The sequence below is a fragment of the Pollicipes pollicipes genome, unplaced genomic scaffold (genome assembly GCF_011947565.3).
Source record: "Pollicipes pollicipes isolate AB1234 unplaced genomic scaffold, Ppol_2.1 Scaffold_6686;HRSCAF=7923_pilon_pilon_pilon, whole genome shotgun sequence".
Taxonomy (NCBI): domain Eukaryota; kingdom Metazoa; phylum Arthropoda; class Thecostraca; order Pollicipedomorpha; family Pollicipedidae; genus Pollicipes; species Pollicipes pollicipes.
In genome coordinates, this window is record NW_023596921.1 from 34,669,994 (window position 1) to 34,693,842 (window position 23,849).

Sequence of the window (23,849 nt, forward strand, 5' to 3'; positions counted from 1 at the left end):
TCGCTTCATTATTCTCGTCTAGATAATACTGACTTTGTAATCCAGTGTTTTATTTGGCCCCAAATCGTGACAACAGTTGTTTTGTGAGGGAGGGACAGTTCCCACTGAACATGGCACGGCACGCAACACGGTGTAACATGCGATTTACCTAGCGATTTAAGAGACATGGTATTATGTATTGCTAACGTGTTCGCAGATTCAGTCAAATATCATCAGAGGAGCGCAACAATGTACGGTAAAAGCGCGTCCATTAACCATTCACGGCGTTTGAGTGCCAGTGGAAAACAGCAATTATGCTGAAAGGGAATGTAAACACGTTCCAGTTCGGGAACGAAGGGCCATAACTCGATGTGGCCAGGGTACACAAAGGATGCACACCGGTCCTTGAGTATGATAAAATAGAGGGATATGAAACAGAACAAATCAAAAACATCATTATGCCTCATCCACCCGCAACAGTTTGATCGAACGGTATATCCACGGAAACAATGGGCATGAACGCCCACAGAGAAACGCTGAAAATCGACAACGGGCAGTGTTTTTACTGCGATGTCACCAGGCATCGGCCACCGGCAGGGCGGCCGCCTCATTCGAAGGGACGAGTTGAGCTAGTCGCGTCGGGCCGCCGCCGCTGCGGCCCTACAGCCGAGCTAGTCACTTGGCCAGCTTGGTCTTCAGGTTCTCGGCCAGCTTGTCCAGGAACTCGAACGTGTTCAGGTAGTCGGAGCGGGTGACGCTGTGAACGAGGTCCCGGGTGACAGCGGGGCGGACGGCGGGCGCGACGGCGGCGCACGTAGCGGGCAATACACCTGACGTAACGACCAGTCATCCGGGATACACAACATGTGAGACGTTAGCTCGGGTATAGTACGCTCCACTTCAGCCGCGGAATGATGAGTTTCAGACCCGCTTCCAGCTCCTGTGTTTCGGTTTTGCTCACTTCGATCCGGGTTCCAGGAAACGACCATGTTGGATATGAAATTTGCATGTGCCACAAGATGACCCACACAGACAACACGGCTTTACTCGGTACCAGTCACTGTACGGGCCAAACTCGCCTAATACAATACAGCCAAAATTACAAAAATCGCTGCACAAATCACCGCATGCCAAGTCACAAGCGCTAATTATGCCTTTGACCTGGCCCTTGCCGCTGCCCCGGCCCGCCGGCCAACCCATGCTGCCGCCGGGAGACGTACCCATTCATGCCCTTGATGCAGATGGCCAGGTCCTTGGTCATGTGGCCGGCCTCGATGGTCTCGATGCAGACGGCCTCCAGCGCGCTGCAGTACTCGGCAAGCTGCGCTGTTGTCGTCCAGCTTGGCGCGGTGCGCCAGGCCCCGGCTCCAGGCGAATATGGACGCTGCAGCCGGACAGAGCTGACGTCAGCGCCAGGGCAGCCGGCCACAGAGCTGACGGCAGCGCCGAGCAGCCGGACAGAGCTGACGTCAGCGCCGGGCAGCCGGCCACGCCGGCGGCCGCGCGGAGTAGCCGGCTATACCGGCGGCCGTACGAAGCAGCCGGCCACACCGACGACCGCGCGGAGTAGCCGGCCGCACTGGCGGCCGTACGAAGCAGCCGGCCACACCGACGACCGCGCGGAGCAGCCGGCCACTACCGGCGGCCGCGCAGAGTAGCCGGCCACACCGGCGACCGCGCGGAGCAGCCGGCCACACTGGCGGCCGTACGGAGCAGCCGGCCACACCGGCGGCCGCGAGGAGCAGCCGGCCACACTGGCGTCCGCGCCGAGCAGCCGAGATACTGTGTCTGTGCTGTCCACGGCTGTCCTGTCATCGGGGTAAATATCGACGACGAGGCTTGGGGTTCGCCGCGACGGTGGCAGTGACGGCAGCCGCTTCAGCGGGCCACGACACGAGACGCCATGGCCACCGTCCCGCCGACAGGCTGCCGACACGGCCTCGGCCGCCCCCCCCCCCCCCCCACGCGCCGACTGGCCGTCCGTCGGCGGACCCCGCCCCGTGGACCGGCTGGCTGCGCGTCAGCCGTGTTCGATGGAGGGGCACCAACCGGCCATGTGGCGCCAGACCGCGTTCACACACCAGACGTCACCGGGCCGTCGCTGCCGCCTGACACGACCGACAGCCGCCGGCGGTCCCAGCCGAGCGGACGGGACCGGCCCGCACCCGGCCCGTCGTCCCGTCCGCTCCGACCACCTCGGCCCGCTCACCAATCGGGTTGGTGGAGGTCTCCTTGCCCTGCTGGTGCTGGCGGTAGTGGCGCGTGACCGTGCCGTGCGCCGCCTCCGCCTCCACCGTCCGGCCGTCCGGGCACACCAGCACGGACGTCATCATGCCCAGCGAGCCTGCCGCGTATGCACAGAGATGACGTCAGCAGCGCGACACCGACTCATCACGCCCAGCGAGCGTGCCGCGCGGTGTCGGTAGCATGACGCGGAAGCCAACAAGCCTGCAGGTCATGGCACTTGGAACATGATCAGAACATAAACACGAGACGACGGTGCGCGCGGTGTCCGGAGCACGCGACAACACAGATGGTGTAGCCACCCACTAAGCGAGCACAGCAGCGTCACCGCGCTAGCACATCGTGTGATAAAGGTCGTTCCTTTGAGTATGCTAAGATTACCCACAGGCCATACGCCAGAACCCGCCGAATCATCACGGTCGATGGCCTAAACAAACGCCGCTTTCAGCTGCAACAAAGGCCACTTTTTGCTTGATGAAAAACAAGAAATAGCGGCGCAACGCATACACGTGTCCTGTTGTGACAGTATGCTAACGTCAAGTGGGCCAAGGTCATAGCCGTGCGTCACGTGCTTCAGCATCACTACTTGTACCCGAATCGACTCCGCCCGGACCATCCTTAACCTTGGCGCGGGGTATGAAGCTATCCGAGCCTTGGACTCGACAGGTCACCCTTAGGTCGCTTATTGATCATCACAAGCAAGTATACTCAACCCAGCTCTGCGAACATTTCTAGCGATTTTTTCACTCAATGTTTCATTGAAAGTTGATCACTCACCGGGATGCTTTAATGGAAATAGTCTGGTTGCCTAGGATAGCTGGAATCGAATCACCCCACCCGGAATCGGGGGGAGGTAGAGGGCTCACAGTACCATTTGGCCCCCCATCAGAAGGCAAGCCCCGCCAATTTTTTTCTCGAAATCCTCATCCTTGCAAGTGTTGGACGACAACCGCCCTCAGAACCCCGGATGTTGTTACACTACCTCACCTACACACAAACACACGCACGCACGCACGCACGCTTTTAGTCCGTGACGAAACCCGGCCTGACTCAAACAATTGAACTGCAATCACGCGCAGCGTCATAACGCGAACGCTCCAATGCAGCTGAGGTGAACCGCCTGCCCCACAGCTGTTACGCCGCTGACCGTATCCCTGCGCCACCGAGTCGCTCTGCACGTCTCCGTCGTAGTTCTTGCATGCCCAGACGAAGCCGCCCTCCGACTTCATGGCGTAGGCCACCATGTCATCGATGAGGCGGTGCTCATACCAGATGCCGTCGGACTCGAACTGCTTGCGGTACTGCCTGCGGGCGGGGCAGAGTTCAGAGGTCGCCCAGAGGACCGGGCGGGGTCATGGACTGCGACCGCGGAGGGGGGGGGGGGGGGGGCTGCGCGCAGATACCGTACGGCACAGATAGCGCAGGGACGAGAGGTCCGCGCGGCCTGGCCCGGGACGCGCCACGTGGGGAGGCGGCACTCTGCCCGGGCATGGACCCCAGGCCCAGGAGCAGGCGGGAAGGGGAGGAAGGGGGGCACCCCAGCTGCCCACCCTTCCCAGAGAAGCCGATCGCGACAGATGCCGGCGGAGAGGCACGTGGACGGAGTGCATCGCAGAAGAGAAGTCGAACGGCGTTGTACCGATAGGCCTTGCAGTAACGGCACCAGGTGCAACGGTGCGGCAGTCAGTTCATGGATGGGAGGGACTGGACGGTGCTTTGTAATTTTTTGAAGGGGATGGCCGAGGTCCAAATAGTTTTGTTAAGTTCCTCTCAAGACTGTGTCCTGCGTTCTGAATCTCCGTTGCGGTCTGTCGCAATGCTAAAACACATTCAGCAGTTGCCTTTCCCCTCGCGGGATCTTGCTTTCGTACACACAAGTTTAAATGCTACGATCACGAGCCTGTCTCACCCCAGGAGGCCACACCGAAACAGGAAACGGCCTCGGTTTACACCGCACAAGGTAAGTCGACAAACACGCTGCTCTTGGGGAAAACACCAGCGCTCCGCTGTCCCAGTTGCCGCCGGGATCATGTCTCAGCAGCCCGGCGTCATGCCGCAGGAAATCGGTGTCAGCAAAAGTCTCTCGCCGTCTCCGAACGACCACAACTGGCCAAACTGCAGACGCGACCAACGCGACGCCACGCCCAGACGAAAAAAAACAGGTGCATTTATTGGCCGGTGCAATGAACTTATTCTCGGCGAAAGGGGCATTACATGTTGCAGAGACTTGCATGCCGGCAGTGCATGGCTGAAGGCCTCTCCGTGCTGGCGGTCGGCGGTCCGTACTCCGGTCCGATCCGGGAGTTCTGAGCTATGGCAATCACGTGGAGAGTCCGGGGGGGGGGGGGGCGACACCGGCAGTCGGCCGGTGCCTGGTTATGACAGGCAACAGCCTCCCAGGTCACATGGCGCCGGCCATAGGTCTTAGATAGCAGGCCGGCGCCGCTCTGTTTATCTCTCTCCGCGCCCTGCGCCCGACCGGAGGGCATCGCTCGGGATCCAGCGGCAAGAGTCGGCCGCCGCCAGTGAAGTGCTGGCCCGTAAGCCCAACGTGGTCCCGCAGCCAACGCATAAAGCTGATACTGCCGTGTACACCAATGGACGGTTATATCGCGCATGCTCATTCGTACACAATCTAATTCCAAGGAGTCCGTTGCCGCCCCGGCTCACGCCCTCAGTCCATGCTCTCCGTCTCCGGCCTCCAAGGCGGGCCATCCTCACCTCTCGTAGATCTCCTGGAAAATGTCCTTGAACCTCCCGTCGTACTTCTTCAGAATGGTGTTCTTCGTAGACAGGTAGAGAGGGTACTTCTTCTCCAATGCGTACTTGAACGACGAGTGGGCGAAAGCCTCAATGGACTCGTCCGTGTTGAACATGCCCAGTGCCACACCGGGACCCTGCGAATGCATACCGCCCCAGTCATGCCGTGCTCAAGGGTAACGCAGCAGGAACTTTGCCACTACGCATATCATCTAGTGCGTAGTCTTAGTGAGCACGACCATTAACCGGCGCCATTCACTTTCGTGTTGGAAAGGCGCCCTTCCCTAGTGGCTCGATGCAACCAGTCCTATACAGAAGTCTAGCCCAAAGGGACTAGGCCCGACGATGACTAGTTTGTGAAGTGTGTTATGATGTGAATTGCTTATATTTGCACAAGGTTGTGGTACACTGTTTCGGTTCATGCCGTGCCTTTCCTTCCAGATTTCTCCCTTTTCTTTACGCTGTGATGGTTCCACAGAATGCTTGCCTTAAAACAGACCCTTCTGGAGGCGAGAACCACTTGCACGCAGACAAATCATCTTCGGTGGTCTGGATTTGACGGAGTCGAAACAGCACTTTCTGGAATTATACTTTTTCAAACCGCTCTAAGAAAACCTAAACTAGAAACCTCGTTTTGTAAACCCAAGCCAAGCCAAATCCGCAACGACGCACCAGCCGCCCCCGACCTCCAGCACAAAGGGACCGGCCGGTTCCCGTACAGAGTCGAATGAAACAACGCCGACGGCGAAAGTCGCCAGGGAAAACGTCGGACCCCACAAAAATGGAAAGGCATAGAAGTCAGGCCGGCAAAGTCGGAGGACAAATGGGGAAAGGGAGGACAAAGAGGTAAAAGTCGACAGGGATAGACATCGAAAAGGAAAATGCTAAGAGACAAAATTTGGACGGGAATACAAGTTAAAACGGAGTAAGTCGTAAGACCGAACATCAACAAGGATAAATGTCAGTAAAAACACAATTGTAGTCCAAATGAGTTAGAAAATTGGACTGAATGAGAACGAACACGAGCGGGCGGGATGAGACGGGACCAGGTGGGACCAGAACGAACCGGACGGAACCGGACAAAGCCAGTCCAAACCAGATGGAACTGGACGTCACAGGAAGAGGCCAGACGGGACAGGACGGAATCGGACGGAATCGAATAGGACCTGATCATTATTCTCCTCTATACCGACACCTTTATGATCAGGTTCCAAGACTTATGCAATATTTAGACACCTGCTTGCGTTTATACTGGATAACATCAAGGCAAATGTTGAGTATATTCTACCACAAAAGCACCGTATTTGCTCCTGGGGTGGTGCATTCAACTAATTCTTATTGCCAAGCGTTAAGGTGAAGCAAAAGGCTGTCTGTCTAAAAACGCCATGTCTATAATGATAAAATTTCGAGGCTCAACGCCTGCTTATATTTCATAGATCTAGCTCTAGCTAAATTGAACTAGAAACGGAGTGAGGCTGACCCCTCCCGGTCTACTTGCAAAGGAAATCCCATCCCTGTATTCGGTATTACGAGTTGAGTCTATTTTACTACAAAAGTACCGTATTTACTCCGGGATTGTGCATTCAACTAGTTCCTGTTGCCAGAGTTCTCGTGCTGAATCATCGACGTTCAAAATAGCAAGAGGTACGGTTAAGCGTTATAGAGCAAACATTGATTGTATTCAGTGCTCCGCGTTTTAAGCCGTGTTTATGGTCACGAATGTTTGGTCGTAAGCACTCACTAGAGCCTCGTGGGCTTCCTGTCGGCTTTTGCCCTTTTGACTACTCGCCTTTTGATTTTTTTATTTTACTTTTATCTCTGTCAACGTTTTGTCCTTGGAGTTCTCCAATTCGAATTTTTCAAATTTCAAATTTGATCCGTGACGAATTTTTCCTTCCGCTTTTTCCGACTTCAATTTGATCCCTGTCGACTCTTTGTCCTTCGACTTTTTCCGATTCACATTTTATCCTTGTTGACTTGTTTCCGGACGCCGAACCAGCCGGCCGACCGCACGAGCACACAGCACCGGACCGGCTCGGCGGCTAGCACCCGCCCGGCCCCCAGCTCGCGATGATGATGATGATTTGGGGTTTTAGCGCATCGACTGCTGTAGGTCATCCAGCGCCCATAACTATCAATTTATGCAGAGCCGTCAATCAGAAAAGTGCATCAATCGGGTCACCCTATAAAGCCTTGATAAACAGCCCTAGCCATCATGATGAAAAGATTACTGGGAAATCTATAGCGCGAAGAAACTGGAGCACATTACCAAACTCGACGGCGTTCGAAGAATCCCCTAAAAAGTCACATAGCGTGCGACTCTGGACGTGGTGTCCGAAAAACTGCGCTCTCGTTGCAGTAAGGTGGCGGCAAGCGACCAGCACGTGATGCAAGGTCAGCGGATCAGAGCATCGACCGCAGCATGGACTGTCGCCAGCCAATAGCAGGTGACGGTGCGTAGCATATGTGTGACCTATGCGTAACCGGCAAAGAGCAACTTCTTCCACCCTATTGTCCCGAAAGCACAACTGCCATAGTCCAATACGGGGTTTCACGGACTGCAACTTGTTGGCGCTCAGCGAGTTCCAGTGGCACTGCCATCGCTTCTGCACAAACGACACTGCGGGGTACATGTCTTGAGCTGGTAGTGGTGTTATAGGAATTCTAATTCCTGTCGTAGCGCGCTTTGCTGCCGCGTCAGCAAGATCATTTCCACGTATCCCCACGTGACTTGGGATCCAGCATAGAACGACCGTTTTTCCTGCTCAATCCAGTGAGCTAAGACGCGATCGGATGTCCTGGACCAGTGGATTCGACGGGGAGAAGCCGCCAACAGCCAGGAGGCTGCCCAAGGAGTCGGAAAGAATTAAATACAAATTGCTATCGTCCACTTCAATAAAACAGAGAGCTTTGCTGATGGCTATAAGCTCGGAGGTGAAGACCGACGCGTGTGAAGGCAGTGTGAATGACCGTGTTGTGGGTCCACACACAAAAGCGCACCCTACACCTGCGTCCGTCTTTGAACCATCCGTATGAGTCGTCAGGTACCCTTCCAAAGATGCTATGTGTTCTAAGGCTGCCCCTTTAAGTTCCGACATGAGAGCGCGCTGCTTCTGCATGTTTCATGGCGAAACATCCACTTTTGGCGATGCTAGCTCCCATGGAGCAGTCTTCATGGGTTTGGGCCTGGTGACACGTCGTAGGTTGAGGCCGCTCACGCCTAAAAGTTATCTCATTCGTACACACAAGGGGGAAGTTTGTGGAGACCGTTGAGGTAGAAAAAATATTCGTAAGCTACGCGAGGCCCCAGCTCGTAGGGACTGGCCGACCGCATGAGCTCACAGCACTGGACCGGCTCGGCGGCTAGCATCCGCCCGGCCCCCAGCCCGTAGGGACTGGCCGACCGCACGAGCGCCCGGCACCAGACCGGCTCAGCGGCTAGCACCCGCCCGGCCTGCAGCGTCGCAACAAAAACCTGGCCCGAATAAGAGTGAGAGCATCCTTGGCCGGTCAGCTCGCTCCAGTGCAGGCGGCCACACCACCCGTTCCGCAGACACGGAACAGCGGGACCGCAGCAAGCCGATGCACCTGGGCTAGCTCTCCGACGCATCCGGCCGCCATTCGCCACTCGCCTTCCGTCCCAAACGGCATCCCACGCAAACCCTCCGCCCACTGAACAAGCAATGAACACACTTGTGCTTCTCTGGCACGCCTGACGCTACGTAATGCCTGCTGACGGACAGATGATAGTGCAAATCGCTGTCCAGTCCGTTCGCAACTGTCGCCTGGCCTCGCTGGATGGCCAGTCGGTCAACAAGATCCCAGCTAACTTTAGAGCATGAGTTCACTGATAGCGGGTATCGTGGCTCGAACCGAGATTGTCGGAACGTCAAGAGGCGCTGCCAGGTGATAGGAGGTAAATGCCACTGGATGCCGGTACCCTTTAGCGGCGGGCAACGCCATACGCTGGCGTGCAACACCTTGTAACGATATGTTCTACCCCCTACTAGAGTACGATACTTTGTACAGATGAATGGTATATTGTACTAATGTACAATGTTGTATACCCTGGCGGCAGCCTGCACAAGCGGACAACATTCTGTAACGGCGAACCGTGAAGTACGCAGTACCTTGTACCTGTTTGTAAGGAAGCAGTAGTAGTACGTACCTCCAGACGCAATAGTATGTGTGTCATTGTGGCTTTACGACGCACTCAGCTGCTGAGGCCATATGGCGTCGCCTGCCTCTCACCCTGGCAGGAAGGGCGGGTACCGCGGGGAATCGAACCCCGTACCTCTGATTTCCCAGACGCACAGTGGTTAACGCAGACGCGTTTACCACTACACTACCGGCATCCCCACAGACGCAGTAGTACATATCACGTCAAAATACGCAGTCAAGTAACGCAATACGTCGAGCCCCGAGCTCTTAAGCTCTAACGTCTAATACTCAGCACCTGTGAAGTACGCAGCAGCTTGCACTGCTATGCCCGGTGTCTTGCACCGCGGCACCGGCGTACCCCGCACCGCTGTACCAGCGTATGCCGTACCTTGTACTGGTGTACGGTGTGCGTCTGCGGCGGGCCGCCGTCGGCCGGCCGGAACACCAGCTGGAGCTCGCCGGCGGCCGGGATCACCAGGTCGGTGGCCTTGTACTGGTCAGCGTGCGCGTGTCGGCCGATCACGATCGGCTTGGTCCAGCCGGTGACCAGGCGCGGGATGTTGCGGCACAGGATCGCCTCGCGGAACACGGTGCCGCCCAGGATGTTGCGGATGGTACCGTTCGGCGACTTCCACATCTTCTTCAGGCTGAACTCTGCGGCAGACGGAGCCGCGGTTGGGGACAGTCGCAAGCGGTGGACCGGCGCTGGGGTGGCGCAGCAGAGGGGGGGGGGGGGACGAAGCTGCAGAGGTCTGATTACATGGCGGAAGAAAATGAAACCGCTCAAAAGTGAATGTGCAATATAGTTCACGTTAAGCAATATCTCGGTTGCAGCAGTGTCTACCCTAGCATAAGACATTCTTCAGTACTATTAAAGATTCAGGACGTCAGCTCCGCAGACTACACATCTGGATAGCATATAAATAAACAGATAGCAGATGGAAAAATAAACAGAAAGCGAGTAGATGGGGCAGATAAGCCCATGGTATATCATTGGACCTTCGGGCCATAAAAGCAGAAATGGTCAAAATAACTACGGCATGCATGCAAATTGCCAAAGATGCAACTTAAATTTCGTTAATAAAACGCGGTCGGTTTGAGCCAACGGTTTGAGCCATGCTAGACCACGCACAAGGAAACACTTGGCAACTGTGCTACCCCACGTCCTGTGCCTACAGAAGCTGGGCAACCTCCACCCATGTGAGAGCCCATATGAAGACCTACTGCGTCTTTCCATTAGGAAACTGCAGCCAACATGTGCGTGTAATTGCGCGCTGCTCAACAAAAAGAGCATAACAACTTTGCGCTGAGCCGAGCGCACTTGCACGCAAACAAGTGGTGGACGACGGAAATAATCACGCCTGCGAGCATTAGCAAAAGAGCTGCAAACGGCATTCCGAAGGACACGTGTTGATCCCTGGGTAGCAATAGCGACCGTCCGTCAGCAGCGATAAGCTACAACAATACTCGGGCGGACACGATACAGATACAGATGCAGATTAGCCCAGCAACACAGGCTTCAAGACAACCCTGTGGCTAGCCTCTGACCGCACCCTGGCTCGCTTCTAACCGCACCCTGACCGTGGCTCGCCTCTGAACATGACCGTGGCTCGCCTCTGACCCTGACAGTGGCTCGCCTAACCCTGACCGTGGCTCGCCTCTGACCCTGACCGTGGCTCGCCTCTGACCGCACCCCGACCGTGGGTCACCGCTGACCACACCCTGACCATGGCTCGCCTCTGACCGCACCCCAACCGTGGTTCGCCTCTGACCGCACCCCGACCGTGGCTCACCTCTAACCGCATCCCGACCGTGGCCCACCTCTGACCGCACCCCGACTGTGGCTCGCCTCTGACCGCACCCCGACCGTGGCTCGCCTCTGACCGCGCCATGACCGTGTCTCACCCCTGACCGCACCATGGCCGTGGCTCGTCTCTGACTCTGAAAGTGGCTCGCCTCTGACCCTAACCATGTCAGCAGCTAACCTTTCACCCGAGCCTCGTCGGGCGTGATGGTGGCGCACTTGATGCCCACGCCGTACTGCTTGATGGCGTTGGCGCAGTCGACAGTGACCTGATCGTCGGTGCCATCCCGGCTCTGAATGCTCAGGTCAAAGAAGTGCAACTCGGGCTCCACGAATGGCAGGATCAGCTTTTCCTTGATGAGGTCCCAGATCACTCTGAGGGTGGGAATGATGCTGTGAACTCTGTCTGCTCACCAGCTCGGACTGAGGGGAAGCTCATTAAATGATAAATGACACATTGCTGGCACGTCAGATTCTGACCCCAAAAGGACAACATATTTGAAGGAATCCACACATTTGAGGCACTATGGCTGTCAACAAACACACTTACAGATGGGGTTTAATTTGTTGTGGGTGATACCAATGAAGGTACAACCATATTCCTTGCTAGCCATCATCATGTCCCCAGGGACTTCAACTGAGATCCAAGCACTTCTGATAAAGATTTGACAGCCTGATGCTGAGGTGCAACATGTCACTACCCATTCAGCACCCCTTTCTGTCTATTCCCTTGGATCCTTCATGTAAAATGACAGGAAGTTTTGTAACAGACCTGTTACGATGAAATGCCAAAACAGCTTCGCTTCCATGACAAGCAAACAAAACAGGGAAGTGCTGCCACAGATGTTCCCCAAAACACATGCCAACTGATGCATGCACATTTGGACTACAACCTTAGCAGGTTGGTGAAAAGCAGGATAGCTTTCTGAGACATGAAAGCAAATCATTCAAAGCATGGTGTATTAACAGACAGTTGTCATTCATTCAGCCAGATCCAGGGATATAGTTTCTTAATCATTTGGGGGAGGGAGTGCGGGGCTCTAGCATCTCCAACTTTCAAGAAGAAAGTGTACTTTGAAGTGTTCAGAAGTCTTTAAATATATCTTTTGGTAGGTTGAGTCTATTTTCAGTGTTCAGACCCCTCAATTTATGTTAATGCCTGCACACCTCAACACACATTAATGTCCAGACCCCTCAACCTATGTCAGGCCTATGTGAACCTATGTGAACTGTATGTCTGTATCCAGCCATCTATACCTTGTCATTTCATCTCCTTGCATCTCCACAACAGGTCCACCTGAAAAAAGAGGTAACTGTCATACCTTGTGAATCATAAGTTCATTTACAAAAAAGCCAAGCTGTTTTCACTGACAACAAACCAGTAAAACCACCACCTAGTATGATTTATATGAACATGATTTTTCACTTTTTGATGGATATAGCCATCTTTATCAACTGATCCACCCCATCCAGCATAAATCACTATAAATTTTGTTATCTGCTCCCATCTTTTTTACTTCTCTGTGCTTGTGATGTCTAGTCTCACTAGTTAACAGGCAAAACTGTATGAAGCTAGTCAGGGAGCTAGTCACTTGTGATGCTGCTGGAAGGCCAGAACATGAAGACTGAACAACACATGCTGCTCTCAACTGGAACAGCCTTACAGCCAAAGACAACTGTAGCAGTAAGTGCCCTAAGAGCAGTCAATGCCAGGGCCTCAGAAGACATTATGGAGGACCAGGCTGCACATTGTGGCTGTTACATCTTTGCAATTCTGCAAAGATGTAACAAATTTGCATGTAACAAAGTAACAATGTAACAAAGATGTAAAAAATCATCCTACAAATTTGCAAACAAATTCTGCTGTTGACCCTTAATTTCACCATGGAATGGTGCAAGCTAGGTCTCACACAAGCAGCAGCTACTGCTCAGTGTGGGCCCTGATACCAGAAACCAGTCCATATAATGACTTCACCTTTATTCTTATTTTTACAAAATGTCAGCAAGGCACAAGAATGCACCAGCAGACAGGCAGCAATGGAAGTGAAGGCAGGGCTGTGGGTTTATAGGGAGGGGACAAAACACGAAATGCTTCCTTGCAAGAGGCTGACGTAACCTTCTAGGTCCTTGTGTGCCTGCTCACCCACGTAGGCCATAGCTTTATGGTAGATGAGGAGTTGGTAAGGGTAGGAAAGCGCTTTCGCAGGGTGAGGTGGGACGGGTCGAATCGAGCGTGGCGGGTAAGAATGCGTGGAAATACTCACACTTGATTTTCCCCATTTCTGTTGTTTTCGCACGATCTACTAGGATTATGTAGAACAATCAAATAAGCGGTAACGCTTTACTTGTAAAAAATCGCACCAACGTTATCTAATACGAAAAAAACAACTATCAAAACTTGCGGATAGCACCATTCACCGCCACCACACCTCCCCACAGCAGCGGCACGCGCGGAGTGAAAGTTGTTTTTCCCGTCATCAGCTGTTAAGAGCGCACAGGAAATGTACGACTACAGCTAGAGTACAGTCTCTGCGCTAGTGACGCGCCCACCAGGTTTAAGCATTTGATTGGTTGAGCTCTCGTGTGTAAATGACGTAGTAAGACCTTGAACGTAATCAAGGACACCGCACCCAGGCAGAGACGCATGCGGTAGGGCGCCAATGAACACAAATCAAGCCAATTGCCGATTTCAACATTTTCTTATCCCGAAATGCTCAAACTAGAGACACTGATCTGTCCGACCGGATCAAGTTCATTGGAAGGTTACCGTAACAGGCTGCCCCTAATCAAAATTATACTGATTTCGGAGTCGATGGAAGTCGGTAGGACGGCCGATGAAAGTGATATATACTACATTACTGAAAGATCTAATGACGTCAATGCGCAAAGCGTGGAAATATACTTCTGTATTTTATGTTCCAACAACGTATGCGTGGTACCGGTGTTTCTTCTTCTGTGCACCTTTAAGCACGGTACAGTTTGTCGGGCGGCGGTGGGCGGCGAGGAGTACGCGGCGTGTCGATCTTTTTCCTTGTAGGGTTTGATATAAGAAGAAGTAACAGACAGAACGGTACATATAATCAGGGATGTCACTGAACAAGAAGCTGACGATAGAAGCTCTTAATGTCGTTGGTCAACGGGTCCTCATGAGGTAAGCTAATTTCATTTTGAGAGTGAGCAGGGCCACTCTCACTTAAAATGTCCTCAGTCTCCAGTTAAGACTTAGCCTAACATAATTTTGTTTGCGAGACATACATTGTAGTCAAACCACTGTAATGCATCACTGATAGCATCTTCAATTTTCCACAGGGTGGACTTCAATGTACCACTGAAGGATGGAAAGATCACCAACAACCAAAGGATTGTGGCTGCTCTGGACACCATCAAGTATGCCTTGGACAACCAGGCAAAGTCTGTGGTGCTGATGTCCCATTTGGGAAGGCCAAATGGCCACAGGGATGGAAAAGCATCCATGAAGCCTGTAGCTGAGGAACTCAAGAAACTGCTTGGAAGGTTTGTTTGTATCTTGAGCTTTACACAGTCCAGGTCATTAAGGATTTACCTTAAACTCTTTTGCTGGGGCTATATGGTGCCACCTGCCTCACCCTGGCAAGAGGGGCAAGTAACTAAACTCTGTGCATCAGGTTTTTAAGACATGCGGCTTAATCACTTGCACTATTTGGTGCCTGCTTTACATTTTTCCTTCCCATCAACCATCATTTTCCCCACTTTTTTAAACCTTGTTGGACCTAAGCAGTTGTAATATTTGGCCACCTGGACATCTACTGCTCACACATTGATCAGAGATGGTTACACCACTACATTTTCCAATGCAGGAAAGCAAAGCTAAACCTGCACCATTATCTGTCTGTAAGAAATAGATATGCAAACTATGAACCACCTAGCATCAATACCTTTGTTCATACATCAACAGTTAAGCATCAACATATTAAATCAGTCTACCTGTAAATAAAGATAGCAAGAATGCATGCAGATATGTATTGCACACTTGTTACATATATGTTTGCATGACTAAGAGATAGTATATAGGAAGTGTTTCCTAATTTCCACATCCCCTATGCTTCAGAGACATCACATTCTTAAATGAGTGTGTTGGTCCAGAGGTGGAGAAGGCTTGTGCGGACCCACCAGCTGGCTCGGTTATCCTGCTGGAGAACCTCCGGTTTCATGTGGAGGAGGAGGGCAAGGGAGTCAATGAGAAAGGAGAAAAGGTATAAATCACCCATTTAGCATGTTATTTCAGGCAATGGTTGTCACTGTTGCTGACTGTACTGACTGCCTGCATTGGCCACTTGCTTTTGGCAACAAATCAGTTCTGGCCCAGATTCTTTTGTGTCATAATATTATCTTGTCTAAGAAATCCATTCACCTTGTGTTATGTGTGCTCTGTCTGATGTTTTAGTTGCAACAGCATGTTCAGTTTAGTTTGTTCAGTTTGCATTTCAAGGCATTAGACATTGAACAAAATGCATGATCACTGTCACATATTGCCTGTCACCCATATCCAGCTGGAGGATAATGGTTTTTGGCATTAAGTAGCAGTGATCCATGCTTCCAAGAAAGTGAAATATTCTTAGAAACCAGAGTATTTACATGGTGCAAGCACAGGTTGGCAAGGCATTTGGATATTTTCGATTGGTGCCACTTAGTGAAGCCTGAACATTTGAGTGACTTATCAACAGTATGGCAGTACTGATGACAAAACAAACATATTTTGTTTCAAAAATAATTACCTAGTCTCATTCTCATGAGCATATGCCATGTGGTGGTCTTTTAAACATCTTACACTTCTAGTTGCCTTGAGTTTTGAAGTAGCATGCCATAGCACCATCTTTTATGCACCTGGGACCTGCCAGCTGTGTTCATTTTAAATCTGTATCTGTATCCATATCAGTAGTCATTTTATATTGGTATCTGTGTTTTTTATTGGTCATATTCATTTTATATCTGCATCTGTATTCATATCTGTATGCTGTCCATTCATTCCCACCCGACTGTAGGCTGGTGGCTCGTTCAGTGGTGGGCGCCGGCGCCGTTGTCGGTGGGGCGGCCGGTGACCCGCGCGCTAACCCGCGCCGCCGGCAGGTGAAGGCGGAGCCGGCCCAGACGGCCACGTTCCGCCAGTCGCTGCGTAAGCTCGGCGATGTGTACGTCAACGACGCGTTCGGCACGGCGCACCGGGCTCACAGCTCGATGCTGGGCGAGGGGTTCGAGCGACGCGCGGCCGGCGCGCTGCTGAAGCGCGAGCTCACCTACTTCGCCAAGGCGCTGGAGTCGCCCGAGAGGTGTGCTACGCGGTGGGAGATGGAGGGGAGGGGGCGCTCCAGCGGCGATCTGGGCCACGCCTGTCGCCGGTCAGCGGCTGGCTGGGCCGTGGTGTGGTGTTAGATGTACTGTGGTGCCGCTGGTGTCGGTTTGGACAAGAACATTGGTGCACTCATAGTTCATCTGTATGTGATGCCATGACGTGAGTACTCGAGCATTACCAGACAGTTCAGTTCACCCCGAGGACTACGCACCAGTGAGTGTTGGCCCACGACAGCATCGGCGATGCGAAGGCCTCCCAGTGACGCCCTCGTCATGGCTTTGGTGGGGAGCCTCACACGCCCAACCCAACGCTTGGTACTGGGTGGCTGCCAGGACTGGATAGTTCATTACCAGTATCGGTCTGTCACCTTGCATCATGGATCGTGGCAGCCTGGGTGGCGGCGTCTCCCAGATTATCTCCATGTGGTGGACTCCACCTGGACACCCAGTGGTCGTGGAGTGGCGACTGCACTGTTGAGCACGTGCCGCTGTGCGTGCAGACCGTTCTTGGCGATTCTGGGCGGTGCGAAGGTGCAGGACAAGATACAGCTGATCGAGAACATGCTGGACAAGGTGAACGAAATGATCATCGGTGGCGGCATGGCCTTCACCTTCCTCAAGGAGCTCAATGGCATGAAGGTGAGTTGGTTGTCGCATTGAACATGTTTCCACAGGACCGCACTGAACCTACGTAGGAAAGACTTGTGACACGTTCGGTACTTTGGATGTGAATGTTACCTGCCAATTGATAAGCTTATGAAAACTTTAGTTGCATGATGAGTCTGATGTGCAGTTGCCTTATACCCTTTCTGATCTTGATTCCTAACTTGGATTGGAATTTTCCGAAATGTTGACATGCTTACAGACCCACGCCATCGAAGAAAATTTCGCGTGCTGAAAACGGTGAGATGATAGTGGTCAACTATGCAGGGGTACGGCTTACTGAGCTCTGACGGGTCATGTTAGGGGTTTCGTTTGACACGTTTTGCAATTTTTGAACGGCTCCAGATCGGAAGCTCGCTGTACGACGCTGAGGGTGCGAAGATAGTTCACCAGCTGATGGAGAAGGCAAAGGCCAACAACGTCCAGATCCACTTGCCCGTGGATTTCGTCACCGCCGACAAATTCGATGAAAAGGCCCAGGTGAGCATAGTCGCTTACTGCTCTAAGACGCGTTTATTTTCTACGAGCTGACGAAGGATCGGTAGTCACAGTTATGATCTCGACCTAGCTCGGCATTTGTGGATCCAACTTTTTATGCGCTCCTGCCTGTTGTGGCGATGTGGCGGCTGAGGTCAGGCGCCAAATCAGGTCCGGATCCGTCACGGGTGCTGCGTCCTGGAACAGCGGCGACGGCCAGCCGGCCGGCCGCATGGCGCGCCTCCGTGCTCACCTTGGGTCGCATGGCGCGCCTCCGTGCTCGCCTTAGGTCGCATGGCGCGCCTCCGTGCCCGCCTGGCGCCACATGGCACACCTCCGTGCTCGCCTTGGGTCGCATGATGCGCCTCCGTGCCCGCCTGACGCCGCGTGGCACGCCTCCGTGCCCGCCTGGTGGCGCGCTTCGCGCCGAGCCCCGAGGCTTTGGCCGGCGCGGCTCAGCTGGGTCAGGCCGTGCTCGGCCGGCGTCGGTGGGAGCCCTCTGCCAGCGGCGCGCCAGTGACCCGTGTGACCCGGCTGCCCCAGGTGGGCGCGGCCTCGGTGGAGGGCGGTGTGCCCGACGGCTGGCTGGGGCTGGACATCGGCCCCAAGACTGTCGAGGCCATCAAACCTATCATCTCGCGCGCCAAGACCATCGTCTGGAACGGGTGAGCGCGGCAGCCGGGACCGGCCGGGCCAACCGCCCGGCCTGCGCCGGCAGTCATGGCAGGGCGTGGCCGCATCCTGATGGCACTGGTGTCCTGCTGCTTTAGCTCTGGGTCTTACTGTTTTCAGTTTCGCTGTTTATTGCTGTAGCTCTCAAGTTTATCAATTTCAGTGTGACAATTTGTATACTCCTGTATTTGGCAGTGATACATGTTGCGCAGCTGAACGTCGATTCGAATGTTAGACACAAAACAGTTCACGGCTGGGTAACCCAGGCATATCTTGCTTTGTTCCCATTTCTGGCACTCAGATTGGTTGCGAGGCAGAGATGTGAAGGTCGCAAGGACCGCAAACTGGTATTCTGGCCCCAGTAGGTATTTTGTGTTATAACAGAAATAGTCTGTGTAGAATGTTGCCATTTTTACCAGGTGCTATTTATGCGTTTCGTTGAGTGATGGCACACATTTAATCAGTTCGGTTCTTAGCACAAAGTTTCAAGAAATGCCCATACCGGTTGCTGTTGCCACAGTCAAACGTGTTCGGAACATTCTTGCGGCTCTTGTGACGCGTGACGTTCGAACGTCAGACCGCGCGGCATGGGTGTGACAGCGTACAGCGCGCGCCCGCGTCTCAGGCCGCGGCCGCGTCTGCCGCAGGCCCCCCGGCGTGTTCGAGTTCGAGCCGTTCTCGGGCGGCACCAAGGCGATGATGGCGGCCACAGTGGAGGCCACGCGCGCCGGCGCCACTTCCATCATTGGCGGCGGTGACACGGCCACGTGCTGTGCCAAGTACGGCACCGAGCAGCTGGTCAGCCACGTCAGCACCGGCGGCGGCGCCAGCCTCGAGCTGCTCGAGGGTACGCACGCGGCAGGGCCACGCGGCCACCCGGCCGCCTGCTCTCTGGGGGAGTTGCGGTCTGCGGGCTGCTCGCAGGCGTGATCAGCCTCAATTTGCTGCTGGTTGTGGTTTTCCTGGGAAGTTTTGCAGACCCAACGATGCTTCTATCGAAAGGTTCCACGAAACAAAACACTCATGGGTTATGTAGTGTGGATAATTTTGCTCGGGGCCATTTGCATGCTGCTGTAAATCTGGGAGCCCATGGATCAAACGCCGTGTGCTGTGATTTTGTTCTCCCTACGGAGGCGGAGATTTGCAAAATAAGTTGAGTGGCTGAGCAGGGACCTTAAACTTGCAACTTGGAACTTTTACAAATTAAGCATGCCTCCCAGAGTACGTGCGGAAACGGGATTGTCTCTGGGTATCCAAAAATTGGGAACGGGGGTTCCACCGCCCAACAATACAACAGCCCAACAGCCCACCGCCCCTTCCCGACAGTAAACAGGAAACTGCACCCCTCCATTTGGCCTTTTGTGCAATGCACTGACTTGCAATGTGTATGAAACCATACCTTTTTCACATCATTCACTCTTCCGACACCTACATGCACCCTGAAACCCCGATAAACCAACCTTTTTAAAACCCGTGACAATGGAACTCTGCTTTCAGGGAAGGTGCTTCCAGGGGTTGCTGCTCTGTCCGACAACTGAACCACGGAGCACGATTCAGAGGAACAGTCAGAGAAGCATTAGATGCGACTGCCAGTAGAAGTCAATGTTCACGTTTGCGCCCCGCCGCTTTAAATGTGATATGCTGCGCAGTTTTTCTGGATCTATTGCATCTATATTCTGCTGTTATGTGCAAGTTTCAGATGCATTTTACTGTGGGCGGCGACAGGGAAGACAGAATAGTGTACTGTGTAGCAGAAATTCGGGTTTGGTCCTTCTTTGTGATTGATGTAGTATGTACCAATACATATGGAAATAACACTTTAGTATGCACCAGTGCAGATGGAAATAGCACCTGTTCAACGCAGCCGCTGTGTTCCTATTCTGTCACACTGCGGTGGCTCCGAGACCAACACCCACGAACCACGGGATGCTGTGTTTTGACGTAGCGAGCGGGTTCCGTTTTACACGCTACAATTCGTGAGTCCATTTAATACATCTTGCAAGTTATTCTTAGCTCAATACGTTTTGTTTCTCCAACATTTCGAAACGCAAGCGATTCCAAATAATGCGTTCGATTGTGACTGTGGCTGGCCTCGCGTCGCAACGAATGAATGAGTGACGGCTGACGGACACTGGCAACATACGATGCGTGCGCTTCGTCGGTTTACTCGGAAGGGAGAGTCCCACCTTTGGGGTATATCTCAGAACACACACTGGTGAAGCCTCAGAACCATTTGCGTAAGATTACGGCACTGGTTAGTACCGCTACAGCAACGGCAAGATACAAGGAGACATTGCGGGCACACAGGCTTAAAAGTGATGTTTTTCCTGACAAGAATGGTGTTAGAAGAAATGAGCGTTCGCTTGTGATTGGCGCAGCTGACAGCGAGAGCCAGTTACCGAAAAACGCGTTGGTTGAAGTTTGAACCAGTGCATGGTTGTAGGCTATGTGATATTTCGTTTCCCAAAGCCAGGGTGCTCTTCGAAAAGAGCCTTCTTACTCAGCGCTTTAGGGGAGAAATAAAAACCATAGCATACCGTTTCGCTAAATTGGCGGAATAATGACCCCATGTTTGCACGTTTTTTTTCTCTAAAAAGAATGCCTCCAGCTTTTGTAGCATTTATTGCACAGTCATTTTGACAACTTGTGAGTTGCAAACATTACAGTACACACTTCGGAAAAGCAACGCAACTTAAATGAATTACTTTCATGGTGGTGAGCAGGGAGTCCAATGAGATTTCTTCCGTAGGAGCGGCTACTTCGAATTGAAATTCTAAGGTATCCAAACGGAATTCGAGAGGTCTGGTATTACCGATACAATCGAACACGTCTGATCTAACAATAAGTTAGCTGTACAAAATGTCAGAAGGTGGCATACTTCCTTTAAAATACTCGCCGCCGGCAGCTGGGAAGTCAATCATGGCATCCTGGTGACGCCAAAATGTAGAATTACAACTCTATAAGTGGAGTTGATGCATAAACTATTTTCGACGGCAGCGTGATGTATTCGGCACCGATTTTCGAAAAGTCGGCATTCGCAGATTGCCCGCTGATTATTGGTGCAACCCATGCATCGCACAAGCTCATCTTGATCACATTGATTGCAGACGGTACGTTGGTCGAGACGAGATCTAACTTGTGCCTCAACTCGCTCCCGCTGCTGATCTATGGTAAAAAACCTGAGAACCGTGAAACTGGGCAAATCCATTTTAGCCACTTCTGCGCACGTGACATTTGGTACGCGCGACCGCAGAACTGGTACCACGCGACTGTCCCTCAATCAGCTACCAAGGCGTGTCAATTATTGTGCTCCGACCCCTGTTTGTGGACATGTGGCCACAGTATCGAACGGTTGTTCGGCGGCTTTGTCGTCGGCCATATTGCCAGGTCATCCGTGCCAAACCAATGGTCGGTCCCATGACCCGTCCGCCACGTGCCACGCCCGAACGGCACCGGCTCACGATCCACCTGTGGAAAACCGCCCCGTGCGCCCGCGTGTCGTGTCCAAATTGCACAGCTCAGCGACCTGCCGTTCGGCCCGAGCCTGGCGCAACGCGAAACGGGACAGACAGACGCGCCCTTAGCAGACAGCGTGTAGGCGCAGGTGGAACCCGTTGTCTTTTGGCCAACCGCCGGCCCAGGAGCGCAGCCAGAGCTTTGACAAGGGGGGGGGGGGGGGGGGGGGATTGACAAACGGCCACTGATAGTAAAAAGGTCCGCCCAAATATTGCTGGATGTGGCCCATTTGTTAATGAGACTTTGTTTCTTTGCTCTTTTTTATTTTTACCTTCTATGAATAACGCACAAGCCATGCACTACCGCGGGATCAATTCTGCCCGTCAATAGTGTATCAGGAGTCAATTAGCTTAAGTCATGCGTTTAATGACGGCATGAAATAAATCACCGGCACTCTTCATTTCACGAGGGTCTAGTGAGCTCTCTCTAATCCGATAGGACCCAGAAGCATTGCCAAAATTTTGATCTGGTTTCTACATAGATATTAAGGAACGCAGCGATTGCAGATTGTAGATCGAAATGGGTGAGCAATTTGTATGAACATGGATTGGCCAAGCTTGCCTGGAGATGTTCAACATTCAGTCAGAACCAAATAGTGATGTAAACTTTGTAACGCAGTTTTGAACATGCGCGTTCGTCAACCAAAACAACAAGAATCTCGACGCCAGGTGTTGCGATCTCCATAGGCCGTGCAGCGTCTACCCCGCGGCTAACACTAAGCGGTGGCCAGCGGGCGGACGAAAATGATGATGCATCTGAAAGGAATACATTTGAACGCCATAGGACATCATATCGTATGGTTAGGAGGAAGCTTGGGTTCCTGTTTCACCTGTGTCATTTGTAGATTGATAGTAAGCACGAATTGGCCCTTACAGCACCGCAAGGTGGTGCTGTACCGAGAGCTCTAATGCGGCCGCTGCAGTCCCCGGCGCTCCAGAAAGGCGACGTGGCGACGTGGGCTGCGTTCCCTTTTTGTATAAAAAAGAAGTGGCGTTAGAGTATGGTGGTGAAAGTAGGACCGTCAAGATAGAATCTCTATTTTTCGTGATGCTGTAACTGTTCACCTGTCCAAAGCACAACCTCAAAATTGTAAAAAGACACGCTCAGTCATTTGTGAGCGGTTCGAATACAGTTGGAAAGACCATCGGGAGCATTATTTCACATCGGTCGCTCTCGCACGAGTAGAACAGTAGAACAGAGTTGAACACAAGGGGTCACATCATTGTTCCCGGTCGAGGGCTGAAGGGCCATTCCGTCCCACCACGTGGTGTCTTACGGCTGCCATTCTGGCGACACGTGGCACGATCCCATGGTTGACCCGGAGACCCTTAAAGGGGTACATCATATCACGGTGGTCCCTGCCCGGACGCGAGAGGCCTTCTGACCCGCGCAGTTAGCCCTGTATCGACATAGGAACCCTCACGGATGCAGTAAGATCCCTGATCACCACAGTTGGTCCAAAAATTGGTATATAGACTCCAGTTCGGTTGAACAGGCCCATGCTGGGATTGAGCTGGAGGGCCCACCGGTCAGAACTGTGGGTCCTGACTGGTGCAGTATCTTTCCAATGTCTTAATGTGAATACTCGTCATAACTTTTCGTGTTTCCTTTCATTGCCAGAAGGCCCACAGTTCTGATCGGATTGATTGATGACAGATTGACCAACGCAGGAGGCTCTTCGACTCTCCTTCAGTGAGGCCGGTGTCCTACGGAACCGTGCTATGGGCAAGCCGGTAAAACAGCTTGCCCTGCGTGACATTATGAAGTGAAGCCTACAGCTATAATTGTCACACTTAAGCTTGCAAATGCAGTTCTCAAAACGTCAAAATTTTGATTGCAGCTTGAGTTTTGTTGCGTATGTTGCTTGGTTAGGGTTTTGCCGCCAAACGTTTCAAGTAAGCTGTTCTGGTCGCCGCGGTCAGCGCGCAACGGATTCATTATATTTATGTTGTCACTTCAATCGACGCTGTTTCGATATAGCTGCACGCTAAATACAGAAATTTAACAGTCATAGAAAAGAAACGCCACAATACAACTTATACGAAATGCTCACCAAACGCACCAAAGAGTGCCAAACAGTCATGCGGTCAACTCAAAACACCTAACTTGCTTGACATAATGGAATGAGTCCCTAACCGATTTGGCCAAAATGGAGCGATGACGGCTAGTTATCCATCTCGCTCTGTTCCTACCTCTGTACTGGAAGAAGGTCGATATCAACGCTAAGGAGAAAATGCTAATAATT

At 52.7% G+C, this 23,849-nt stretch overlaps 2 protein-coding genes across 2 annotated transcripts; one reads left to right on the forward strand and one right to left on the reverse strand.

Annotated features, from left to right (window-relative positions):
• Window positions 1-29: 29 nt before the first annotated feature.
• LOC119108486 (isocitrate dehydrogenase [NADP] cytoplasmic-like) lies at window positions 30-13,422 on the reverse strand. Its single transcript, XM_037232061.1, is given in 10 exon segments — window positions 30-736; window positions 1,200-1,306; window positions 1,308-1,363; window positions 2,189-2,323; window positions 3,371-3,528; window positions 4,945-5,120; window positions 9,533-9,798; window positions 11,130-11,323; window positions 12,206-12,245; window positions 13,213-13,422. Coding segments are annotated over 10 exon segments (1,230 nt in total). The 5' UTR covers window positions 13,229-13,422; the 3' UTR covers window positions 30-654.
• Window positions 13,423-13,899: 477 nt separating this feature from the next.
• LOC119108485 (phosphoglycerate kinase) lies at window positions 13,900-19,905 on the forward strand. The gene is made up of 9 exons (XM_037232060.1): window positions 13,900-14,099; window positions 14,258-14,461; window positions 15,036-15,180; window positions 16,055-16,254; window positions 16,777-16,915; window positions 17,285-17,419; window positions 17,960-18,081; window positions 18,736-18,935; window positions 19,586-19,905. The coding sequence occupies exons 1-9, from the start codon at window positions 14,035-14,037 to the stop codon at window positions 19,624-19,626; spliced, it is 1,251 nt and encodes a 416-aa protein (XP_037087955.1). The 5' UTR covers window positions 13,900-14,034; the 3' UTR covers window positions 19,627-19,905.
• The last annotated feature ends 3,944 nt before the right edge of the window (window positions 19,906-23,849 follow it).

Coding starts and splice junctions, on each gene's coding strand:
- LOC119108485 (XM_037232060.1), top strand. CDS start 14,035: ATGTCACTGAACAAGAAGCTGACGATAGAAGCTCTTAATGTCGTTGGT. Junction 14,100..14,257: donor GGTCAACGGGTCCTCATGAG/GTAAGCTAATTT, acceptor AATTTTCCACAG/GGTGGACTTCAATGTACCAC. Junction 15,181..16,054: donor TCAATGAGAAAGGAGAAAAG/GTATAAATCACC, acceptor CGCCGCCGGCAG/GTGAAGGCGGAGCCGGCCCA.